Below are 18,981 nucleotides of genomic sequence, written 5' to 3'. Positions count from 1 at the left end.
TAAGTGGTTGCCAGGCTGCCCGCCATGTGGTGCTGGTTATGTGCCCTCGAATATTCCATGTGTGATGCTGGCATGCTATGCTGGCATGTGCCCCTCTGACTGGCCTGCTTTGTTTTCTTTCGCCCAACACCACACATGCATCTGGATCCCTCCTGATTCTGCAGCCCGTGAGTAATCGGCTTGCTGCCTGCCATGTGGTGCTTGTTGTGTGCCCTCGATGCGCGGATGTGTGTTCCTGCCCGGCCATGTGGTGTATACTATGTGCCCTTGTTGCCCAGATGTGTGATGCTGGCAGGCTATGCTGGCATGTGCCCCTCTGACTGGCCTGCATTGTGTTCTTTCGTCCTACCCCACACATGCATCTGGATCCCTCCTATTTCTGCAGCGGGTGAGTGATCGGCTTGCTGCCTGCCATGTGGTGCTTGTTGTGTGCCCTCGATGCGCGGATGTGTGTTCCTGCCCGGCCATGTGGTGTATATTCTGTGCCCTTGTTGCCCAGATGTGTGATGCTGGCCGGCTATGCTGGCATGTGCCCCTCTGACCAGCCTGCTTTGTTTTCTTTCGTCCTACCCCACACATGCGTCTGGATCCCTCCTATTTCTGCAGCGGGTGAGTGATCGGCTTGCTGCCTGCCATGTGGTGCTTGTTGTGTGCCCTCGATGCGCGGATGTGTGTTCCTGCCCGGCCATGTGGTGTATATTCTGTGCCCTTGTTGCTCAGATGTGTGATGCTGGCCGGCTATGCTGGTATGTGCCCCTCTGACCAGCCTGCTTTGTTTTCTTTCGCCCAACACCACACATGCATCTGGATCCCTCCTGATTCTGCAGCCCGTGAGTGAATTGCTTGCTCCCTGAGATCTGGTGCTTGTTGTGTGCCCTCGATGTGCGGATGTGTGTTCCTGCCTGGCCATGTGGTGTATATTATGTGCCCTTGTTGCCCAGATGTGTGATGCTGGCAGGGTATGCTGGCATGTGCCCCTCTGACTGGCCTGCTTTGTTTTCTTTCGCCCAACACCACACATGCATCTGGATCCCTCCTATTTCTGCAGCTGGTGAGTGATCGGCTTGCTGCGCCATGTGGTGCTGGTTATGTGCCTTCGTTGCTCAAATGTGCGTTGCTTGCTGGCCATGCTGGTTGTGCCCCTCTGACCTGCATTCCTCGCCTTTTTGCCCTCTCCACCCACATGCAATTTTGCAAAGACAAGACATTGATGAAGTCAGCGTTTGTATGCCCTGTCGGCTGGGGTGGCACCCTCTGCGGCACCCCCACTAAAATGGGGCCGGCACGGACAGCCCCCTTACACCCACGGTACAACACTAGTGACTGCAGTACTTCTTGCTGCTCACAGGAACCTTTCAACTGCTTGCTGGCTAGCAGAAGCTGGCCAACAGCTTGCCAAGCCTTTTTTTCTACACAACCGAGCATCAAACGCTCCGCCAATGCACAGATACGCCTACCTCAACCCACCCCCATCGAGTCGATATAGAAGCAACCGTGAAACTTCTTCCTAAAACAACACAAAACTGCCAGCGCCGTCCCCTGTCGCCCCCACCCTGTCACACACACCTCACATGCCCCTCCCCTTCTCTCTCGTCTCCCCCGCTGCCACCCATGTCACCCATCACCCTGTCACCCATCACACACATTCCTTCACCCCGCATTCCTCTCCACCATATTGCCTTTGGTCGCGGCTAAGAAAGGCCTTCTTTGAAGGCGCTGGAGCTAGTGTCTAAACCCTCCGAGAGGGCACAGGTTCGATTCCTCCCATGTCGAAACTTTGTGAGGACAAACGCGGCATAGCTGACCGGCTCAGCGCCAATCCAAGCCAATTCCTTCGGGAACGCCTAATTGAATCGCCAAGGCTTCGGCACAGGCCTCCCCGGGACCCATTCACTACTAGTGGGGGGTACTGCACTTGGCGCGTCGGGCAGATCAAATAATGGTCTAAAGCTAGACGTTAAAACCGGGAAGTTAAGCCTGTGGAGGCTCTTACCCACCTTTACCTATCTACACCTCCACGTCACGCGCACACAGCACGTGTAATGCCCCCCTGGCTACTTGGCTGGCACTGGCGGCAGCAGACTGGCGGCGGCGATGGGTGGTGGTAAGGTGGGTTGCGCGGCCCGCCACACGCTGTCCGACATTGCGTCCAGCCACCGTTACCAGACCCTGCCTGGCATGCAAGTGCCTCTAGGTGCATTTTCATGAACCGCCAAACATAGCTCAGCACAGTTCAGTTACAAGACGTGTGGTGCCTGCTCAACTCCCACCCTCCCACCTGCTGGGGATGGCCTGCCATCCAGCGCATCGCATGCGGCAGCCGGGCCAGCACCGCCCGTGCCAGCAGCTGGCGCAGCTCCGGGGCGGCTCTGTCCAGTGCTTTGCCCGGCAGCAGGCGCACTCCGCGGTAGGCTCCCGGCTTGCCGCACGGCCCACTGGGCACGGCCACGCCCTCCCGAGCCAGCAGGGCGCCGATGGGCCCGCCGCTGTGCGCCTCCCGAGACAGGACTTGCAGCAGCGCCTGGCAGGCGCGGGCGCGGGCCCGCTGGGCCATGTGGTGCGGGTTATGTGCCCTCGAATATTCCATGTGTGATGCTGGCCGGCTATGCTGGCATGTGCCCCCCTGATCAGCCTGCTTTGTTTTATTTCGCCCAACACCACACATGCATCTGGATCCCTCCTGATTCTGCAGCCCGTGAGTGATCGGTTTGCTGCCCGCCATGTGGTGCTGGTTATGTGCCCTCGTTGCCCAGATGTGTGCTGATGGCTGGCCAGCTATGCTAGCATGTGCCCCTCTGACCAGCCTGCTTTGTTTTCTTTTGCCATACCCCACACATGCATCTGGATCCCTCCTGATTCTGCAGCGGGTGAGTGATCGGCTTGCTGCCTGGCATGTGGTGCTTGTTGTGTGCCCTCGATGCACGGATGTGTGTTGCTGCCCGGCCATTTGGTTTACATTGTGTGCCCTCGTTGCCCAGATGTGTGATGCTGGCAGGCTGGCTATGCTAGCATGTGCCCCTCTGACTAGCCTGCAATGTTTTCTTTCGCCCTACCCCACACATGCATCTGGGGAAGAGTCAGCAGCGGCATTGAGATAGGCCGCTCAAGGGTGCGGCTCCGCCGGCGGCGCCATGGCGGCGGCGGGGCACGGGGCGGGAGGCACCATGCCCATGCCAGATGGGGGGCGCAGGCGTGTGGGCCGCCTAAAATGTCTCAGGAATGGGTTGATGAGTGTTTGGAGGAAGTTGAAAGGGTGATCACTTCCAGCCAAAGCCAGCAAGGCATGACCGCGTGGCGCCCAATGCGGCGGCCTTTCCACCCGCCCTCAGCACTTCAGTTGCTCCCTCCTGGCCCACGCACACTCTTTCCCTTCCTATCCCTCATCGTCGCCGCCAACCCGCGTGGTTTATCAGTCGCCTGCAGCCAGCGCGGGGCAGCCTTTTCGCCGGCCAGGTGCGGTGCGCACACCACCGGCCTTGCCCCGCCCAGCGAGTTGCTTGCAGCTCTTGTGCGATTGCTGTCAATCGCGCTGAAGCGCTGAGCATGCAACTGCATGTCACAATGGCAGCCGTTTGGAGCGACAGCTGGAGCTCCAAACGTAAGGGCCGGGAGCCCGGCCCTTACGAAAAACGCGCCGGGCTTTGAGTTATACTTCAAAGGTGATCGTTGTTGTGCTAATAACACCAGGCAGGCTGCTGTGTGCACTGGGAGCAGCAGGCGGGCTGTTGTTGTGCTCAGTCAGGCGCCGCCATGGCGGCGCCCCATGGCGGCTCCACCCAGCTCCTGCAGGTGGGGTTCTAGCTGCAGGAGCGTCTCGGCCTTTGTTTTAGCCGCGAATACAGACAACCCAGTGCTATTCAGCACTCTCAAGCCGGAATGTGTGCCAAAAATTGTGGATGAATTTGTGGAGTGGTCCGAGTCTGATCCGAGTGGCCGAGTGTGAGCCGAGTGCAAATGCACAAAAAAACTAATCGTGTTTTTCAAATTGCACACAATTCAGGGATGGGCAAATGGTGCTTTTGCCATACTGTGGCCCCGTCATTTTGCACCAAAAGAAACACTAATTTTTTTATGTGTTCATACGATTTTTAATCCGGTAATTGCCATTTTCCAATATTTATTATGGTGCAAAATTAAATTGTGCAAACCCAATTTTGGCCGGGGGAGAAAATTGTGGATTTTGACCCTCGGCTACTAGTGGCCAGGCGCTGCTGCAAGTCCTGTCTCGGGAGGCGCACAGCGGCGGGCCCATCGGCGCCCTGCTGGCTCGGGAGGGCGTGGCCGTGCCCAGTGGGCCGTGCGGCAAGCCGGGAGCCTACCGCGGCGTGCGCCTGCTGCCGGGCAAAGCACTGGACAGAGCCGCCCCGGAGCTGCGCCAGTTGCTGGCACGGGCGGTGCTGGCCCGGCTGCCGCATGCGATGCGCTGGATGGCAGGCCATCCCCAGCAGGTGGGAGGGTGGGAGTTGAGCAGGCACCACACGTCCGCACACTGCTGAGCCCAGCGCTCATGCAATGCAGCCCTGCCCCTGCCCTGCTGCGCCCCCACTGCCGCAGGAGCTGCAGCTGCGCTGCATCAACGACACAGCGCTGGATGCCAGCGCCGCCCTGGACGCCTTGCCGGGGAGCCTGAGCGAGGGGGAGCGCGCCGACGTGTTGGCGCTGCGCGGCCTGCTGGCGTGCGGGGTGCTGCAGCACTGCCTGCAGATGAGGCACCTGGTGGACTATGGCGTCAATGAGTGAGTGCGAGGGAGCATGTGGCATCCTGCCTGCTGCCACAAAGCCGGCATGCGAGCGGCCCTGTTGTTCCCTGCTGAACACAGGCCTGCGCTGCCCCAAACCCTTGCCCCCCAGCGGCGCCCCACCCCCACGACGCCCCAATCCCGCTCCCTCTGCCCCTGCAGTAACGTTGGCGCCCGCAAGCGCCTGGCGGTACCGTACCGCGCCGCCCACGTGCCCTCCGAGCGCTCCGAGTACGCCCAGCCCGACTCCGCCCTCACCCTCACCACCCTGGCCTACTACCAGCGCGGCCTGTCCCGCAAGGAGCTGCTGGATGCCCTGCTCAAGCTGCTGGGACTGGGCCAGAATGCACAGCAGGCGCACTTTGCAGAGTGGCTGGCGCTGGCGGCCCTGGACGTCGCCGCAGGCAGGGCCAAGCCGAGCGCAGTGGGCCGGGGAGCCGATGCCGCTGGCCGCCGGCCATGGGCGCCTCCTCTGTCCACCGCTCCACATTTGCCCTCGCCCCCCCTGTTGTGCGCTGCTGCAGAGGATCTGGCGACCGTGGACCAGGCCAGCAAGCTGGACACCAACAACGCCTTGCAGGTGGACCTGCTGCACAGGCTGTTCAGCCACAACATGGCGGCAGTCGACTTCTGGCTCAAGTGAGCACACGGGCATGCAGGCGGCTGATGTGATGCTTCGTGTGGGGGCTGTACGGTCAACCGCTTTGGGAACACCAGGGTTGCACAGAAGGTGGTGTGCAGAGGGCAACGAGGGTGCACTGCACAGCTGGCAGCTGGCACCACCAGTCTGGACGTCCGAGCGCCTGTCGCCCTCCTGCTGCCTTCCCCTGCCTGTGCTGCACAACCGCATGGTTTGCGTGTTCCCGGAAGAGACGCGCCAGTTCCCGCACCGCCTGGTGGCCACCTCTTGGAACCTGGCAGACAACCCATGCGGCCGGGTGGTGGGCTTCTCAGGCAAGCTGGAGGGGAGGAGGGGGCTTGACGCACCAGAGCTGCCTCACGACGACACCTAACACCGTCGATGCACAGCAACACCAGCGCGCACCACAATCGCCACAGCCACCACTGCCACGCCATCCCCCGCGCATTCCATCCCGCTGTCGCTGCTGCCCCACCCGCCACGGCCGCCGCAGGCACCAACGACAACCACCGCCTGCTGCCGCTGCAAGTGCGGCAGCACCTGGACGTGGAGCCCCGCCTGAGGGACACCAACGGCAAGATGCTGGCGGTGCTGCTGGCCAGCCCGCGGTACCACACAATTGCAACGCAGCAGGTGGGCAGCTGCAACTGCAGGAACACCACCTGGCAGTACAAAACAGGCAGTACATTTGGCACCCAAGATGCTGCAACAGCGCATGCAGGTGCACACCAGGAGGGCACCGAGCGCCTGGGGCCTCCCGGCGGGCTGCTGACCCGCCTGCCCGCCGTCCCGGTTGATGCAGGGCCAGGCGGTGTGGGAGGTGCTGCTGCAGCTTGCGGTGCGGGAGGGGATGGATGCTCTCGTGGACTGTGGCGCGCTCCTGGCCGGCACCAGCAACAGGTGGGTGGGTCGGGCTGCCTCCGCCCTGGGCGTGGGTGTGCAGGGAGGTGACCGCTGATCTCCCCGACTGCCTGCCTCTGCCCAGCGTAAGACGAACACGGGATGGCTGCTGGCAGGGCCCAGCTGCGCAAGCCCAACTTGCCACCAACAACAACCCGCCCCCACCACCCCTGCTCTGCAGGGCTGCCGCCGACTACCTGCTGCAGCTGCTGGACCGCCAACGCTTCTCCGGGGTGTGCTACTATGATGAGGCGGAGCGGGAGTGGGTGGTGGCCGACCCTCAGGGCCGCCGCCAGCCCCGGGCCAGCTCCCCCATCCGGGAGGCCCAGTGCCTCACTCTGTTTGACGAGGCGAGGTGCCGGGGCGCAGACCTGCAGCTGCGCCACGGCGCCGTGGGCCTGCTCACCCTGGGCCCGGCAACCACCAAGGACAAGCTCATGCAGTCGGCTGGCCGGCTGCGCAAGCTGGGTGAGTTGGGGAGGAGGGGAGGAGGCAGGAGGGTGCCGGCAGACAGCAGCGTGGAGCGGCAGCAGCCGGTGTGCTTTCCACTGACAGTGTCCAATGCCAGCGTGCAGCTTTCTACAGCCTCTCCGTTTCTCGTCAGATTGTAACCCATGCACTGCCCCCTGCTCCCCGGCTGCATTCAGGCAAGGGCCAGACGCTGCAGACGGTCGGCACTGCCGACGTCACAGCCAAGATAGCGCGGGTGGCTGGGATGGCGGACGATGCCGCCATCACCTCCCTCCACGTGCTGCAATGGGCCATGGCCAACACGGTGGCGGCAACCCAGCGCGGCGTGCTGGAGTGGGCGCACCAGGGGCTGCTGTTTGCCGCCACCCGCGGAGCCCCAGAACACGCCCTGCAGCCAGAGGTGCTGGAGCTGGCAGCCATGTATGGCGGCGCGCGGGACTGGTGCGGCGTGCCAGAGGTGGTGGCGGAGCAGTGCGGGCGGCGGCAGAAGGGCCGGCGGCCAGGCCTGGCGGCCGACATGATGCAGCTGATGCAGCGGGTGGTGGCAGCCAGCAAGCAGTACGGCGAGGGGCACGAGGTGGTGGCGCAAGGTCATCTTGGCGAGGAGTGTGAGAGGGAGCTGGAGAGGGAAGAGGAGGAGGAGGTGGAGCGACAGATTCCACGAATCGCGGCTATGGACGAGACAGACTGGGACTATTCCAAGGCCCTGTGAGCCACTTCCCTGGCTAGCCTGAAGCTTGCCGCTGGGCTGCGGCTGCTGTCGCTGGGACAGCTGGCAGCGCAGGTGCAGCCGGCGGCTGTGGGCTGCGTGCCCTGGAGCCCGCACGTCTTCTGCACCCCCAACTTTGCCGTGGCGGTGCAGCAGCCCGAGGGCGAGGCGCTCAACGAGTACCTGCGCCCTGTGGGCCACTTGCTGCTGCTTCCTGCGGAGGAGGTGGCAGCCAAGGGCAGCAGCACCAGCGGCAGCGGCCGCATCAGCGAGGCTGGCAGGTCCGTGCTGCTGCTGTCAGAGCGGGAGGCCAATGGACTGCTCGAGGCGATGTGGGCTGGCAACGGTAGAGGTGGCAGCCAGCCAGCAGGCAAAGCAGCCCCTCTGCTGGTCAGCCTGTGCTATGCATGTGCGGCGCCGCCGTTGCGGCTGGCAGCTGCGGTTCTAAGCGGAGGTGCGCGGCAGGCGGTGGGGCAGATGGCGGCGGAGCTAGGTGCAGGCGCCTTCCAGCCGCAGCTGGTCAGCCTGCAGCTGTGGGATGGCGAGGCGACGTACGTGCCAGAGGAGCCCAAGCAGGGGCAGCAGGCGCCGCGCCAGCTGGTGCTGCTGCGGCAGCTTGTGGCGGGGCGCGGCGCTGCGGCCGAGGTGCTGGTGGCGATGCGCGGCAAGCAGGTCCTCTTCTCCCGCAGCCAGTTGGAGCTGGCGTGCGATGCCGACCGAGGCAGGGCCTGAGCAGAGGTGCCAGTGCCCGCGGCAACCTGATGATGCCGCTCTCGTATTCTCACTGCCTGATCAGATTCCAAAACGCTACACACGTTGAAGCGCTGCAGTTCTACTTAGTTGTTTGCAGTTCTAGTTAGTTGTTCCTTGCATTGTTGTTGATTAAACAAGCTTCAAACCCGCTGCCGCTGGTCTTTGAACACCCGTGGAGGCAACCAGCAGGGTAAGTGTCCTTCAAGCGGGTTACATGTGCAACTGTTTAAGAAAACACACAGCCACCAGCTGGCGTCTCAGTCGCTGCCGCGCTTGAAGCGGTCCAGCAGCAGCGGCACGTTGGCTTGGAACTCCGTCCAGCCCAGCAGGCTGCCCTCGCGGCGCGGGTCCCAGCTCGCTGCGCCAGGGCAGGCGGGTGGAGCGGGGCGAGGCGGCAGGGTGAGCGTGCATGCTGCAGCGCACATCCTGGCTGGCATGCCGGCAGCGACAACAGGAGCAGCAAACGAGCAGCAGAGGCGACAGCAGAGGCGCCGGGGTCCAGCTGGCATGCGTGCCATGCACCACCAGCGCCGCCGGCGTGAGCGGGCGGGCAGGCGTCACTGCGGCGCGCCACGCACCCGACATGATGCCGTAGCTGATGCCTAGCAGGCCGCCGCCAAAGGTGAGGGAGGAGGAGAGGTAGGCCACCCAGTTGGGCAGGTCCACGCCTTGCTTGATCTGCGGGCCCGCGGCAGGGCGGCAGGCCGGGATGGCGTCTCTGGGGCGCAGGCCCATGCGGCGATCAGCGCAATGCAGCAGGTGTTCCGGCTCCCCTCCAGCCGCCGCCGCACCTGGCAGCAGCCTGCCGGCCTGCTTGCCCTATAGCTACCCTGCATCAGCCAGCGGCCGAGCCGACTGCCTTCACCGCTCCCCTCCCCAAGCTTCTCCACCCCGCCTCCCACCTTGAGCCAGTAGAAGAAGGGGAAGAGCAGGATGCCTCCAAACACGGGTGTGCCCATGAAGAGGATGACGCGGCGCAACATGCGGTTGGTGACCACCTCGGGCACAACGTCGCTGCTGCCGTACTGCACCATACCGCCTGCACGACCGCCCGCGCCGCCGGCGCCGCCGCTGCTGCTGCCTCCATAGTACAGCTCCTCCCCCTCCTCCTCCTCCTCAGAGCTCACCCCTGCCGCCGTTGGCGGCTGCTGTTGCTGCTGGCGCTGCGCCTCGTATGCTGCCTGGTCCGCTTGCAGCTGCTCCAGGGTAAGCTTGGGCGAGGGCCGCGACGCCACCTTGCCCCGCTTGCTCTTCTGCAGGTGAGCATGCGTGCAATCAATAGGGTGCTGCCAGTGGGAGCAGTGCAGGCTGTGTGCAAGGGAGCAGCATGCACTGGCCAGGCAGGCAGTGGTCAGGCTCGAAAAGCCCTTTGCAGCAACAGACAGCCGAAGCCCACGCTGCACGTCCACTGACCTTGACCTGCTTGGGGAGCTTCTGTCCCTGGCCGCCGCTGAAGCCTTGCTGCGCCTGCACCCGCAGGCACCGGTGCCGCTGGGCGGCAGACGGCGCCGCCACCAGGGGCGGCCGGCGCAGGGCGCTGCTCGCCACTGTCGGGCAGGTCTGCATGTCGAGACAGTGCTTCCGCGGTGACAATGCGCTTGCAAGGCGTGCACGAGGTGCCGGGGGATGCAGGCCTGCTCCGGGAGGTTGGACAAGGGCCGACAAGACTGGCTGAGCACCGGGCAGAAGGCCAATCGACTTGGCCGGCCCGAAAGCTGCAGCTAGCTTTGAGGATGAGCCTGCATCGTGGCTAGCATGCTGAGCCCCAGCCCCCCAGAGTCTACCCCAAGGCGGGCGATCGGAGGCCCATTGTGCGATTTCCATCGACAATCATGCGTCGCCAAGCAGCTGTGCAACTCCTGCGGGCGCTGGGCCGGGCCGGCAGCGATGCTGCCGCCTCGGCTAAACACTCCAACAGCTGCGCCGCTGCGGGGCTGTTGGCAACGCGCGGCTTCGCCGATGACGCCAGCCTGAAGAAGACAGTGCTTTACGATTACCACGTTGCCAACGGAGGTGGGCGCGGCCCCCGCCTGCCGCCGCCGCCGCCGCCACCGGTGCCCTGTGTGCTTGCTCCCTGCCAGCCAGCCAGCCTCCTCCACATCTGGGTGCACTGCGCAAGCTTCATCCGGGCAGCCGGCTAACAGCTATCCATCCGTCCACCGGCTAATAACATTCTCCTTTCCTCCCCGTCCCCTCCTCCTCCTCCTCCTTGGGTGTTGCGGGCAAGATGGTGCCGTTTGCGGGCTGGTCGATGCCCATCCAGTACAAGGACTCCATCATCGACTCCACCCTGCACTGCCGCACACACGCCTCCATCTTTGACGTCTCCCACATGTGCGGCCTGACGCTCAAGGTGCGGCGTCGGGCGGCGGCGGCGGCTGAGTTACTCTGCCTCCCCCCAGTTGCTCCCTCGTGGGCCGGCGCAGGCATCGGCCGGGGTGGGGGCCTGCCTGCGGCGTGTTCCTCATGCTGGGCGCCAGCTGCAGCAGCGCTGGCAGTCCGGGCAGGCGGGGCGGGGATGCCGCACGGCCGCAGCCGCGCCCGCGCAGCGGCGGGGCAGCGGTGTTGATGTATAGCGCTGCAGGCGCGGCGCCCGCGGCCACCCACCCACTCCACTCAGCACCAGCCTCCACCCGAGCCTGACCTGCCTGGGCAGCATGCGCGCCTGCCTGCAGGGCAAGGATGCGGTGCCGTTCCTGGAGGGCCTGGTGGTGGGGGACATTGCCGCGCTGGCAGACGGCACCGGCACCCTGTCTGTGTTCACAAACGAGAAGGGCGGCATCATCGATGACACCGGTGCGGGGGCTGGCAGTGGTGGTGGCGGCGGCGGCAGTGCGAGGGATGGTGGCGGTGGCGGTGGCGTGTGGGCGCAGCGGCGGCCATGGCCGGGCGTGCTGCCGAGCGCGGCGCCGGCACGCGGCACGCGGGGCAGCCGGCGCTGCCGCGGAGGAGGCGGCCACCTGCCTCAGCCTCATGGCCGCTCCCTCAGCTGGCTCGACCCGCGGAGCAGGCAGTCGCCTGCCTCAGCCTCACCCCCCTCCCTCTGCTAGCCCGGCTCGAGGCTCCTCTAAGAGTACCCACTGCCTGTGCCCGCCCACCCTCCTCCCGCCCGCCCTCCCACTGCCCGCAGTGGTCACCAAGGTGAAGGGTGATGAGCTGTACATTGTGGTGAATGCGGGGTGCCGCGAGAAGGACCTGGCGCACATCGGCAAGCACCTGGAGGCGTTCAAGGTGTGTGGTGTGGCGTGGTGTGGGGTGGGGTGGGGTGGGTTGGGGTGGTGTGGTGCGGAACCCAATGGCCAGGCAGGCCGGCCTGGCAATTGCTGGGATGTGCAGCCTGCCTGCCACCTCGCCCTCCCTTCAGAGCGCCCAACCTGCCTGCCTGCATGCCTCCCGCCGGCGGGCCTTGCCAACCCCACTCGCTCCTCTCTCGCGGCCCCTGACCCCCCGATGCCCTCCCATGCTGCCCCACCCCCACCCCGACCCACCCTGCAGGCCAAGGGCGGGCAGGTGGACCTGGTCCTGCACGACGACCGCTCGCTGCTGGCGCTGCAGGGGCCGGAGGCGGTGGCGGTGCTGCAGGTGTGGGCGCCAGCCTGGCGGGCCCACCCCCCGCCTTGCCCCCCGCTTCCTCGCCTGCCAACAGCAACTTGTTGAGGAGCACACACTCGCGCGCGCGCGCACACACACACACACATGCACGCACACACACACGCACGCGCGGCGCGCGCGCGCGCGCGCACGTGCACGCACACACACACCTTCCTGCTCTCACCCGCACCTCCGTTTCCTCCCTCGTTCCCTGCCTGCCCCCCCGCAGCAATTTGTGGGCGAGGACCTGGACAAGGTCTACTTCTCCAACTTCCGCAAGCTGGACATCAAGGGCGTGCCCTGCTTCCTCACGCGTACCGGGTGGGCGGTGGCGGAGGCGCCTGGCATTTGTTTGTGTGTCTGTGTGTGTCGGGTTGGTGGTGTGGGGGGTAAGGTGGGTGGGTAGTGGCGGGGATGCAAATCACGCAGCCGTGCCGGCGCTCGGGCGCCCGACATATGCTGCCGCCTGCCGTGGGGCGGCAGCCTGCTGCCCAGCCCCCCCGGGCCCCGGGGGCGCTGCCCGCCAGCGCGCCCTGCATCACCCTGGGCCGCCGCCCGCCCTGCACCGCCGCGCCGCTGTACCGCTGTACTGATGTACTGCTGTAACGTCATACCGCAGGTACACCGGCGAGGACGGCTTTGAGCTGTCCATCCCCAGCGACAGGACCGTGGAGCTCACAGAGGCGCTGATGGGAGACAGGCGGGTGCGGCTGTGCGGCCTGGGACCCCGCGACTCCCTCCGCCTCGAGGCCGGCCTCTGCCTGTACGGTGCGTCTGGGGCGGCGGCCGCGGCGGCGTGCGGTGGTGGTGGTGGTGCGGCGGTATGGTGGCGACCTGTGCTGGTTTGGGGCGAGCGCAGGCCATCCGCGGCGGCGGGGCGGGGCTCGCTTGTCGCTTCACCCCACGCGCGGTGGCGCCAGCCAGCCGCACCCCCTGCCAGCCCCTGCTTGGGCCCCCTCTCCTCCCCTCGCCCCCTCCCCCTCCACCACCCCGCCCCCGGCATGCTTGCGCAGGCAACGATCTGAATGAGGACATCACCCCGATCGAGGCGGGCCTCACCTGGACCGTCGGCAAGCGGCGGCGCGAGGCTTTCGACTTTTTGGGCGGGCAGGTGGGGCGGCGCTGGGCGCTGGGTGCGGGCGTGGGCATGGGCGTGGGCGGCGTGCTGGTGGGCTGTCGAGGCTGGCCCCTGGCCTCCTTCGCCAGCCCAGTGTGGCAGCCCACACACGAGCACATAGTTACCGCCGCCACAGCCACCTGCGCCACAACCAGCAACATGCCTGCAGATATGTATCACAGATACAGGCACATACACACGCGGAAACACACACCCACACGCAGCACCTTGCCGCCTCCTCCCCGCCTGCAGGTCATCAAGCAGCAGCTGGCCGACGGCGTGAGCGTGCGCCGCGTCGGCTTCGTCAGCAGCGGCGCCCCCGCGCGGCAGCACTCTGAGGTGGGCTGGCAGGCTGGCAGGCCGCCCTGCTGCAGCAGCAGGCGTGCAGGCTGGCCCGCAGCACAGCGGCAGGGGCCTGCGCGCAGCGGCCTGCGCCCTCCCACACACACCCCGGGCGTCCTCTGCAGCGCCGCCCTGCCCCTCCCACGCCAACCCACAGTCCGTCTCTCACACGCACGTGCACACACGCCTGCCATGCCATGCAGGTGCTGACGACCGACGGCAAGAAGGTCGGCGAGATCACCAGCGGCGCCTTCAGCCCCTGCCTCAAGAAGAACATCGCCATGGGGTGGGCAGGCACCTTGCTGCGGCTGCCGCCGCCTGCTCAGCGCGTGCCTTGGCGTGTGCCCCTGCCTGGCCGCGGCGGCAGCACGCCCCCGCAGCCCCTGCCCTGGCGTCTCCGCCTCCCCTGCCTCCCCCTGTGTATGCCCCACTCGCATCCCAACCTCGTCACCCACCCTCTCTCCCTCGCCCTCCCTGCAGCTACGTGGACAAGTCGATGGCCAAGGCCGGCACCGAGCTCAAGGTGAATGTGCGGGGCAAGCTCAACGATGCCACCGTCACCAAGATGCCGTTTGTGCCCACCCACTACCACAAGCCGCCGCAGTAGGGCGGCGCGGCCGCAGCGCGGCGCGGCCTGGGCCTAGGAGCGGCGTGGTGGGCCTTGAATGCCCCTGCGTGCCGCCAGCGGCAGCGAGGCCAGCCCAGCCTGCAGCTCACCACGTGTCTGGCACTACATCCTTTCCCCTCCACACTCCTCTGCACACACAACCATACAGCATGCACTCTGATTGTATCCCCGAGCGTCTGTCCCCCTTACACTGACTGTACTGTGTCCCCGTCTGTACCGTGTGAGCGCTTCCATTCTCCCGGACCCATTCTTGCTGGCGCTGGCGCCCCACGCCCCATCGTTTGCCGGCCCGCCGACTGCCGCGGCGCCAGCGGCTGTTGTAACACCGCAGCTCATTTCGCAACGAATGCTGGTGCCGTGTATCGCACTTTCGGTGGGTCGGACCTCGCTAGGACACAAAGGCAGCCCAAGAGCAGCCACGCCCACCACCTCCAGCGGCACAGACTGCCTCCTGCACTGCCTCCTGCCTGCTGCCCTGGACCCATGCCCTGCCTCCCTCCTGGCGTGCACACGCATTTGTATCATCACAATTGCGCAGTCAGATGAATAAGGGCAACGCATGTTGCCAAGGGCATTAAGGGAAACGTCACAAATACGCATAGGCATGGAAACACGGGGTAGGGGGAAGGGAGAGCGGTCAACACACTTGAATGAAAGGCTTGGATGAAGGAGGCAGCATGTGCATGCCGCGTTGCAGCGTAAAGGATCATGGGGCGCCGCCCCCTCACTTGTCGGTTGTATGCATGGCCATGCACATATGACAGCAGTGAATGAATATAAGCATGATAGATAGGGGCGACAGGCGGAGACTTTGGGTAATGGGGTAGGCAGGCTGAGTCACTGTGACGACCCATAGGCATGTGTTGGATCTAGAAAGGTCTGTGGCAGCCTCACGGCTTGGGTGGCTGCTGCGCCGCCTGCTGCAGCTGCTGGAAGAAGGCATGCATGACCGCGCTGCTGCTGTCCCCTGCCAGAGGAGGCTGCTGCTGGCGTGGGGGCGGGTTCGAGCCTGCCGGCACGGGCAGTGCTGGAAAGCCCCCTGCCGCCGCCGCCGGCGGCTGTCCATGGGGCTGCTGCGGCTGGTGCTGCTGTGGTTGCTGTCGCGCTTGCTGCATCAGGTGCTGCTGCTGCTGCTGCTGGTGCTGCTGCTGCTGCCGCCGCTGCTGCTGCTTCTGCTGCTGCTGGGGCAAGGCCTGCGGCGGCTGCACATGTGACTGCAGGAGCTGCAGCACGGCTGCTAGCTCCTGCCCGCCCAGCGCAGCATCCTGCTGCGGCTGGGGCGTGGCGATGCCGCCGGCCTGCTGCTCCTGCGGGCGCTGGGCCTGCATGGCGAGCAGCAGCCCCAGCACGTCCGCCGCCTCCAACCGCGTCAGCGCCCGCTGCACCTGCGGGATGGCGACGCTGCCGATAATCGCCTGCAGCTGCCGCAGCGCGCCCAGCAGGCTGCGCAGCTCCGTGACGCTGCCTGGAAGCTCCAGCTGCAGCTCCTGGGAGCCTGCAGCACCACCGCTGGCGGCTGCTGCCCCCAAGGCTTGCAAGACGGGCCCAAGAGTGGCAAGCGGGCCCCGAGGGCCAGGAGGAGGGGTGGCAGCCTGCGTGGCTGGCAGAGGTGCTGCAGGGGGGCCGCCCAGCCAGCCGGCTGCTTGGCCGGTGGCGGGCGGGCTGGGGGCGGTCCCCTGGTGCGAGGCGCCTGCAGCATGGGCGGGAGCACGCAGCTCAGCGGTCGGATGCACAGGCTCAGGCCTGGGTGGGCAGGCTGCTCCCACCCCGCCTCCCAGCCGTCCCAAGCAGCAGCCCTAGAGTCCCCCTGCGCGGCATCCAGGCCACCCCACGCTCGCTGCGGCTGTGCAGCAGCCCCCCTCACCTCCTGGCATGCCCAAGAACTGCGCAAGCTGCTGCAACAGCGCCGCCTCGCCGCCCTCGCCCAGCGCCCCAGCGGGAGCCTGCAGGCCCGGCATGCCAGGGCCAGCCAGCTCAGCGTATGGCTGCCTGCCGGGTATGAGGTCCCCAGGAGGCAACCGCGGGGCCTGCCCCGCGCCCGCCAACGCCGCAGCGGTGGGCTGGGTTGGCGAGGTGGTGGTGCCGCAGCTGCGCTTGGCGCCCGCCAGCTGGAAGGAGGTGTGCGTTGCTGGGCTGCTGGCGCCGTCAGCCCGCTGGCCGCGGCCGCCGAGGCGCCCATCCGCGCCCTGCGGGCTGCTGGTGCTGCCGCGGCCGTCAGCGCTGCTGGTGTGGGTGTCTGTGCTGGTGCCCGGTTGCTCTGCGCGCGCACGGTTCAGCCGCTTGTGGCGCTTCGCCAGGCTGGTGCGGCACGAGCGCCTGCGGCCGTCAAAGGCTGCCACAGGCTCTAGCTTGGTACACTGCTGGCAGAAGCGGGCCAGCCCTCCCCGGCCGTCCGGCACCGCCTCTGACCGTGCATGCTCCTCTGCGGCAGGCGGGGGCAACAGGCAGACATGCAGGGGATGAAGCGTAGCGCAGCCAACCAAAGCACACCTGCGGCGGCGGGGATGGCAGAGCAGGCTGCCTGCGAGGCGCGGAGTCCGGGAGATGCAGCGCGCATGTGTGCAAAGATGCAGCAAGTGTGTGCTGGTGCACAATGCTGGCTGGCTAGGCAACGCCGGTATGAGGTGCTAAACAATGGCGCCCGCCTAGGCGGCCCGGGCCCATGCACGCACCGCAGATGCGCTGGCGTAGGAAGAAGGAGCGCAAATTGTTGAGCACCACCTCGCAGCCGTGCACCTGCGCAGGATGGGCACGGGCAGGCAGGGGCTGGCCATTTTGGCCGAGGCCGAAAAATACCACCAGGCAAGCGTGGGGGCGGGAAGGGCCCGCCGCCGCCGCCACCCCACAGGCAAGCGTGCCTGACACAGGGTGACCGCGCTGGTCGGCTGCCGCCGCATCCTCTGCGCTCCTAGCCCGACCCGGCCGTGACGCAGGCGGGCATCAAGCCTGTTGGGGTGACGGGTTGGGACGCCGGTAAAGGCAAGCTGAGCGTGTACGGGGTTGCTTGGAATGGGATAGAAGTCCTTGAGAGCCACTGGGACAGCTGCGGCTTGGGCAGTGGCTGCGTAACGTGTGCGACCGGGGATGTCGTCCTTCGCGAGGCGCTTTCCCAGGCCAGCCGCCCTATGGTTCTGACTATAAACGGAGCAATTTCCCGGATTGGAGCCTACAAAGGTGACGAGAAAGTGTGGGCGCCAGTATTCCTGCTTTCCTTTCGCTCAATTCGCACCCCAGGCTCCCCATTGCATACACAGGCTCAGGAGACTAGCCACATTAATTCAGCAGTGGTTTGCCGATGCCCTGGCCACATTAGCCGACTCCCCAAGTACGAAACCCCTCACCCACAACGGAAGCCGCCTTTGCCCGAGAATCGCGCTTGCAATCGTGCAGCCGATCCACTAGATAGCGCACCCCGTGTCCTCTGCGCCAACCAGGATGGGCCGAACGAGGACCATGCACCCGCTAGCGGCCTATTCGCCTACACAGCGGCCTATTCGGCTACACAGCTAACATAGATGCGTACAAACGCTGCCCGATTATCGCCGCCCGCCTCCTTTGCTGCTGCCTGCGCCGCTGCCGCCGCCGAAACCACCACCGCCTCCGCCGCCGCCTGGCAGGTAGCGGCCGAGCAAGAAGCCCGCGAGCAGGCAGGCGGCGCCGGTGACCGCAAAGGAGTGCACCACCGTCGTCTTAATCTCAGCAGCCTTCTCGTTGATGGGCACCTTGATACCCTCTGCACCGGGGGAGAAGCAGCAGCCGCAGCAGCTGAGTGCAAGCTCGAGGCAGCGGCGGCGCCTAAACCCGGCAGCCCTCGAGGCGCAGCAAGACGGCGCGGCTGCAGCAGCGGTTGCTTGCCTACGAAGGGGTCTATGAATGGGGTGATGAGCGGGTCGATGACCGTGATGAGGTCTCGCGGCAGCTTGCCACTGACTGCACACGGGGCAGGCGCAGGGCAGGCAGGCTGGGCGGGGGCCCAGGCAGGCACACTTGTGCAGCAGGCCGCGCCTGCTGCGCCACCAGCGCAGCGGGCATCGCGTCGGCAGCCGTCGCAGCAGGAGGGGGTGGGCGCGGCAGGCGCGCACATGCAAGCCAGCAGAGCGGCACACCAGCGGCGCGCCCGCCATCCTGCGCCACCCACCCGTGTCTGGCAGGCTGCCGGCCACCACCTCGGCGTACGTCACGTCTGTGCCCGTGCTGGATGTGAAGACCTCAAGGATCGTCTCCCCCACCCTGCATAGACAGGCGTACCGCCGAGCGAAATCAGTATCCCACCCTGCATGCCCGGCCAGCCGGGGCCGCACGGCGCCAGCGCCGGCACGCGCGCAGCGACCCCGCGGCGGCAAGCGGGGCGGGTGCGTGCACGGCCGGGCGCCAGCCGCCCTCCCCGCAGCGGCAGGCGGGCGGGGTGCGCGGGCGGCGCACATTTGGCCGCGGCTCTTCAGCACCGGCTCCAGCTCTCGAGCCTGAGCTCTGAACTCATTGATCAGCCGGCGCTGCATGTGGCGCTCTAGATACAGCAGGTTCTTCCGTCGGTCCTGCAGGCAGGGAGCAGGTGGGACATGGCGGCAGGAGAGGGCCAGGCATCGAGGCCGGGCAACCAGCGGCCGTCGAGCAGCGGCAGGGGCAGGCCAGCAGTTGGCAGGAGGCGCAGCATGCCGCTGACTGCAAGCGTCCGGCACACCAAGGGCAAGATGGAGTGCGGCTGCTGCATGCACACACCTGCACCACGTCTCGCACCCACTCGGGCAGCCAGCGCAGGATGCGGTCGGTCATCGGCTCTATCTGCCTGACCGCCTCAAACAGCGTCGGCGGCCGCTGCAGCAGTGCAGTGCAAGCAAGTGGAAGCGAGTGGCCAATACAGGGGCTTGCGATGGTATGCCTGGCGATTGTGGCTGCGTCAATTTGCACAGCACAGCAGCAGGCAACAAGTGGCAGCAGTAGCGGCGGCTGCCAGCGGTGGGAAGCAAGGTGTGGAGGTCAGAGGCGTACAGCAGGAGCGGCTCACCTGCGGGGTCGATGGCTGGCTTGCTGCCTGTGTCTGCTGGCTGCGAGCCGCCGTTTGCTGCTCTTCCTGCGCCATGTTGCCGCCGC

General features: G+C 66.2%; 5 protein-coding genes across 5 annotated transcripts; 3 read left to right on the top strand and 2 right to left on the bottom strand.

Moving 5' to 3' along the window:
* Positions 1–3,750: 3,750 nt before the first annotated feature.
* Positions 3,751–5,382, top strand: CHLNCDRAFT_143593 (hypothetical protein; the record flags this gene model as incomplete). The annotated part of the gene is made up of 5 exons (XM_005849227.1): positions 3,751–3,789; positions 4,206–4,448; positions 4,555–4,736; positions 4,902–5,163; positions 5,266–5,382. The coding sequence occupies 5 exons, from the start codon at positions 3,751–3,753 to the stop codon at positions 5,380–5,382; spliced, it is 843 nt and encodes a 280-aa protein (XP_005849289.1).
* A 285-nt stretch (positions 5,383–5,667) lies between these two features.
* On the top strand, positions 5,668–8,191 carry CHLNCDRAFT_143592 (hypothetical protein; the record flags this gene model as incomplete). The annotated part of the gene is made up of 6 exons (XM_005849226.1): positions 5,668–5,680; positions 5,873–6,012; positions 6,182–6,279; positions 6,461–6,747; positions 6,927–7,458; positions 7,570–8,191. The coding sequence occupies 6 exons, from the start codon at positions 5,668–5,670 to the stop codon at positions 8,189–8,191; spliced, it is 1,692 nt and encodes a 563-aa protein (XP_005849288.1).
* A 100-nt stretch (positions 8,192–8,291) lies between these two features.
* Positions 8,292–9,875, bottom strand: CHLNCDRAFT_57385 (hypothetical protein). Its single transcript, XM_005849025.1, has 4 exons — positions 9,626–9,875; positions 9,115–9,465; positions 8,791–8,890; positions 8,292–8,570 (listed from the first exon to the last, which is right to left on the bottom strand). The coding sequence occupies exons 1-4, from the start codon at positions 9,776–9,778 to the stop codon at positions 8,470–8,472; spliced, it is 705 nt and encodes a 234-aa protein (XP_005849087.1). The 5' UTR covers positions 9,779–9,875; the 3' UTR covers positions 8,292–8,469.
* Positions 9,876–10,039: 164 nt separating this feature from the next.
* Positions 10,040–13,875, top strand: CHLNCDRAFT_30552 (hypothetical protein). Its single transcript, XM_005849225.1, has 11 exons — positions 10,040–10,225; positions 10,435–10,565; positions 10,888–11,008; positions 11,343–11,443; positions 11,708–11,794; positions 12,033–12,124; positions 12,423–12,571; positions 12,817–12,914; positions 13,173–13,259; positions 13,466–13,548; positions 13,743–13,875. Exons 1-11 carry the CDS (start codon positions 10,045–10,047, stop codon positions 13,867–13,869), a joined length of 1,257 nt encoding a protein of 418 aa, XP_005849287.1. The 5' UTR covers positions 10,040–10,044; the 3' UTR covers positions 13,870–13,875.
* Positions 13,876–14,780: 905 nt separating this feature from the next.
* CHLNCDRAFT_51260 (hypothetical protein) lies at positions 14,781–18,970 on the bottom strand (the record flags this gene model as incomplete). The annotated part of the gene is made up of 9 exons (XM_005849024.1): positions 14,781–15,421; positions 15,755–16,312; positions 16,563–16,626; positions 17,556–17,623; positions 17,692–17,820; positions 18,029–18,120; positions 18,313–18,425; positions 18,610–18,705; positions 18,896–18,970. The coding sequence occupies 9 exons, from the start codon at positions 18,968–18,970 to the stop codon at positions 14,781–14,783; spliced, it is 1,836 nt and encodes a 611-aa protein (XP_005849086.1).
* Between the last annotated feature and the right edge of the window lie 11 nt (positions 18,971–18,981).

Source organism: Chlorella variabilis (genome assembly GCF_000147415.1).
Source record: "Chlorella variabilis unplaced genomic scaffold CHLNCscaffold_6, whole genome shotgun sequence".
NCBI classification, from domain to species: domain Eukaryota; kingdom Viridiplantae; phylum Chlorophyta; class Trebouxiophyceae; order Chlorellales; family Chlorellaceae; genus Chlorella; species Chlorella variabilis.
The sequence above is the reverse complement of the archived record's forward strand: the minus strand, read 5'-3'. Positions and strand labels throughout refer to the sequence as shown.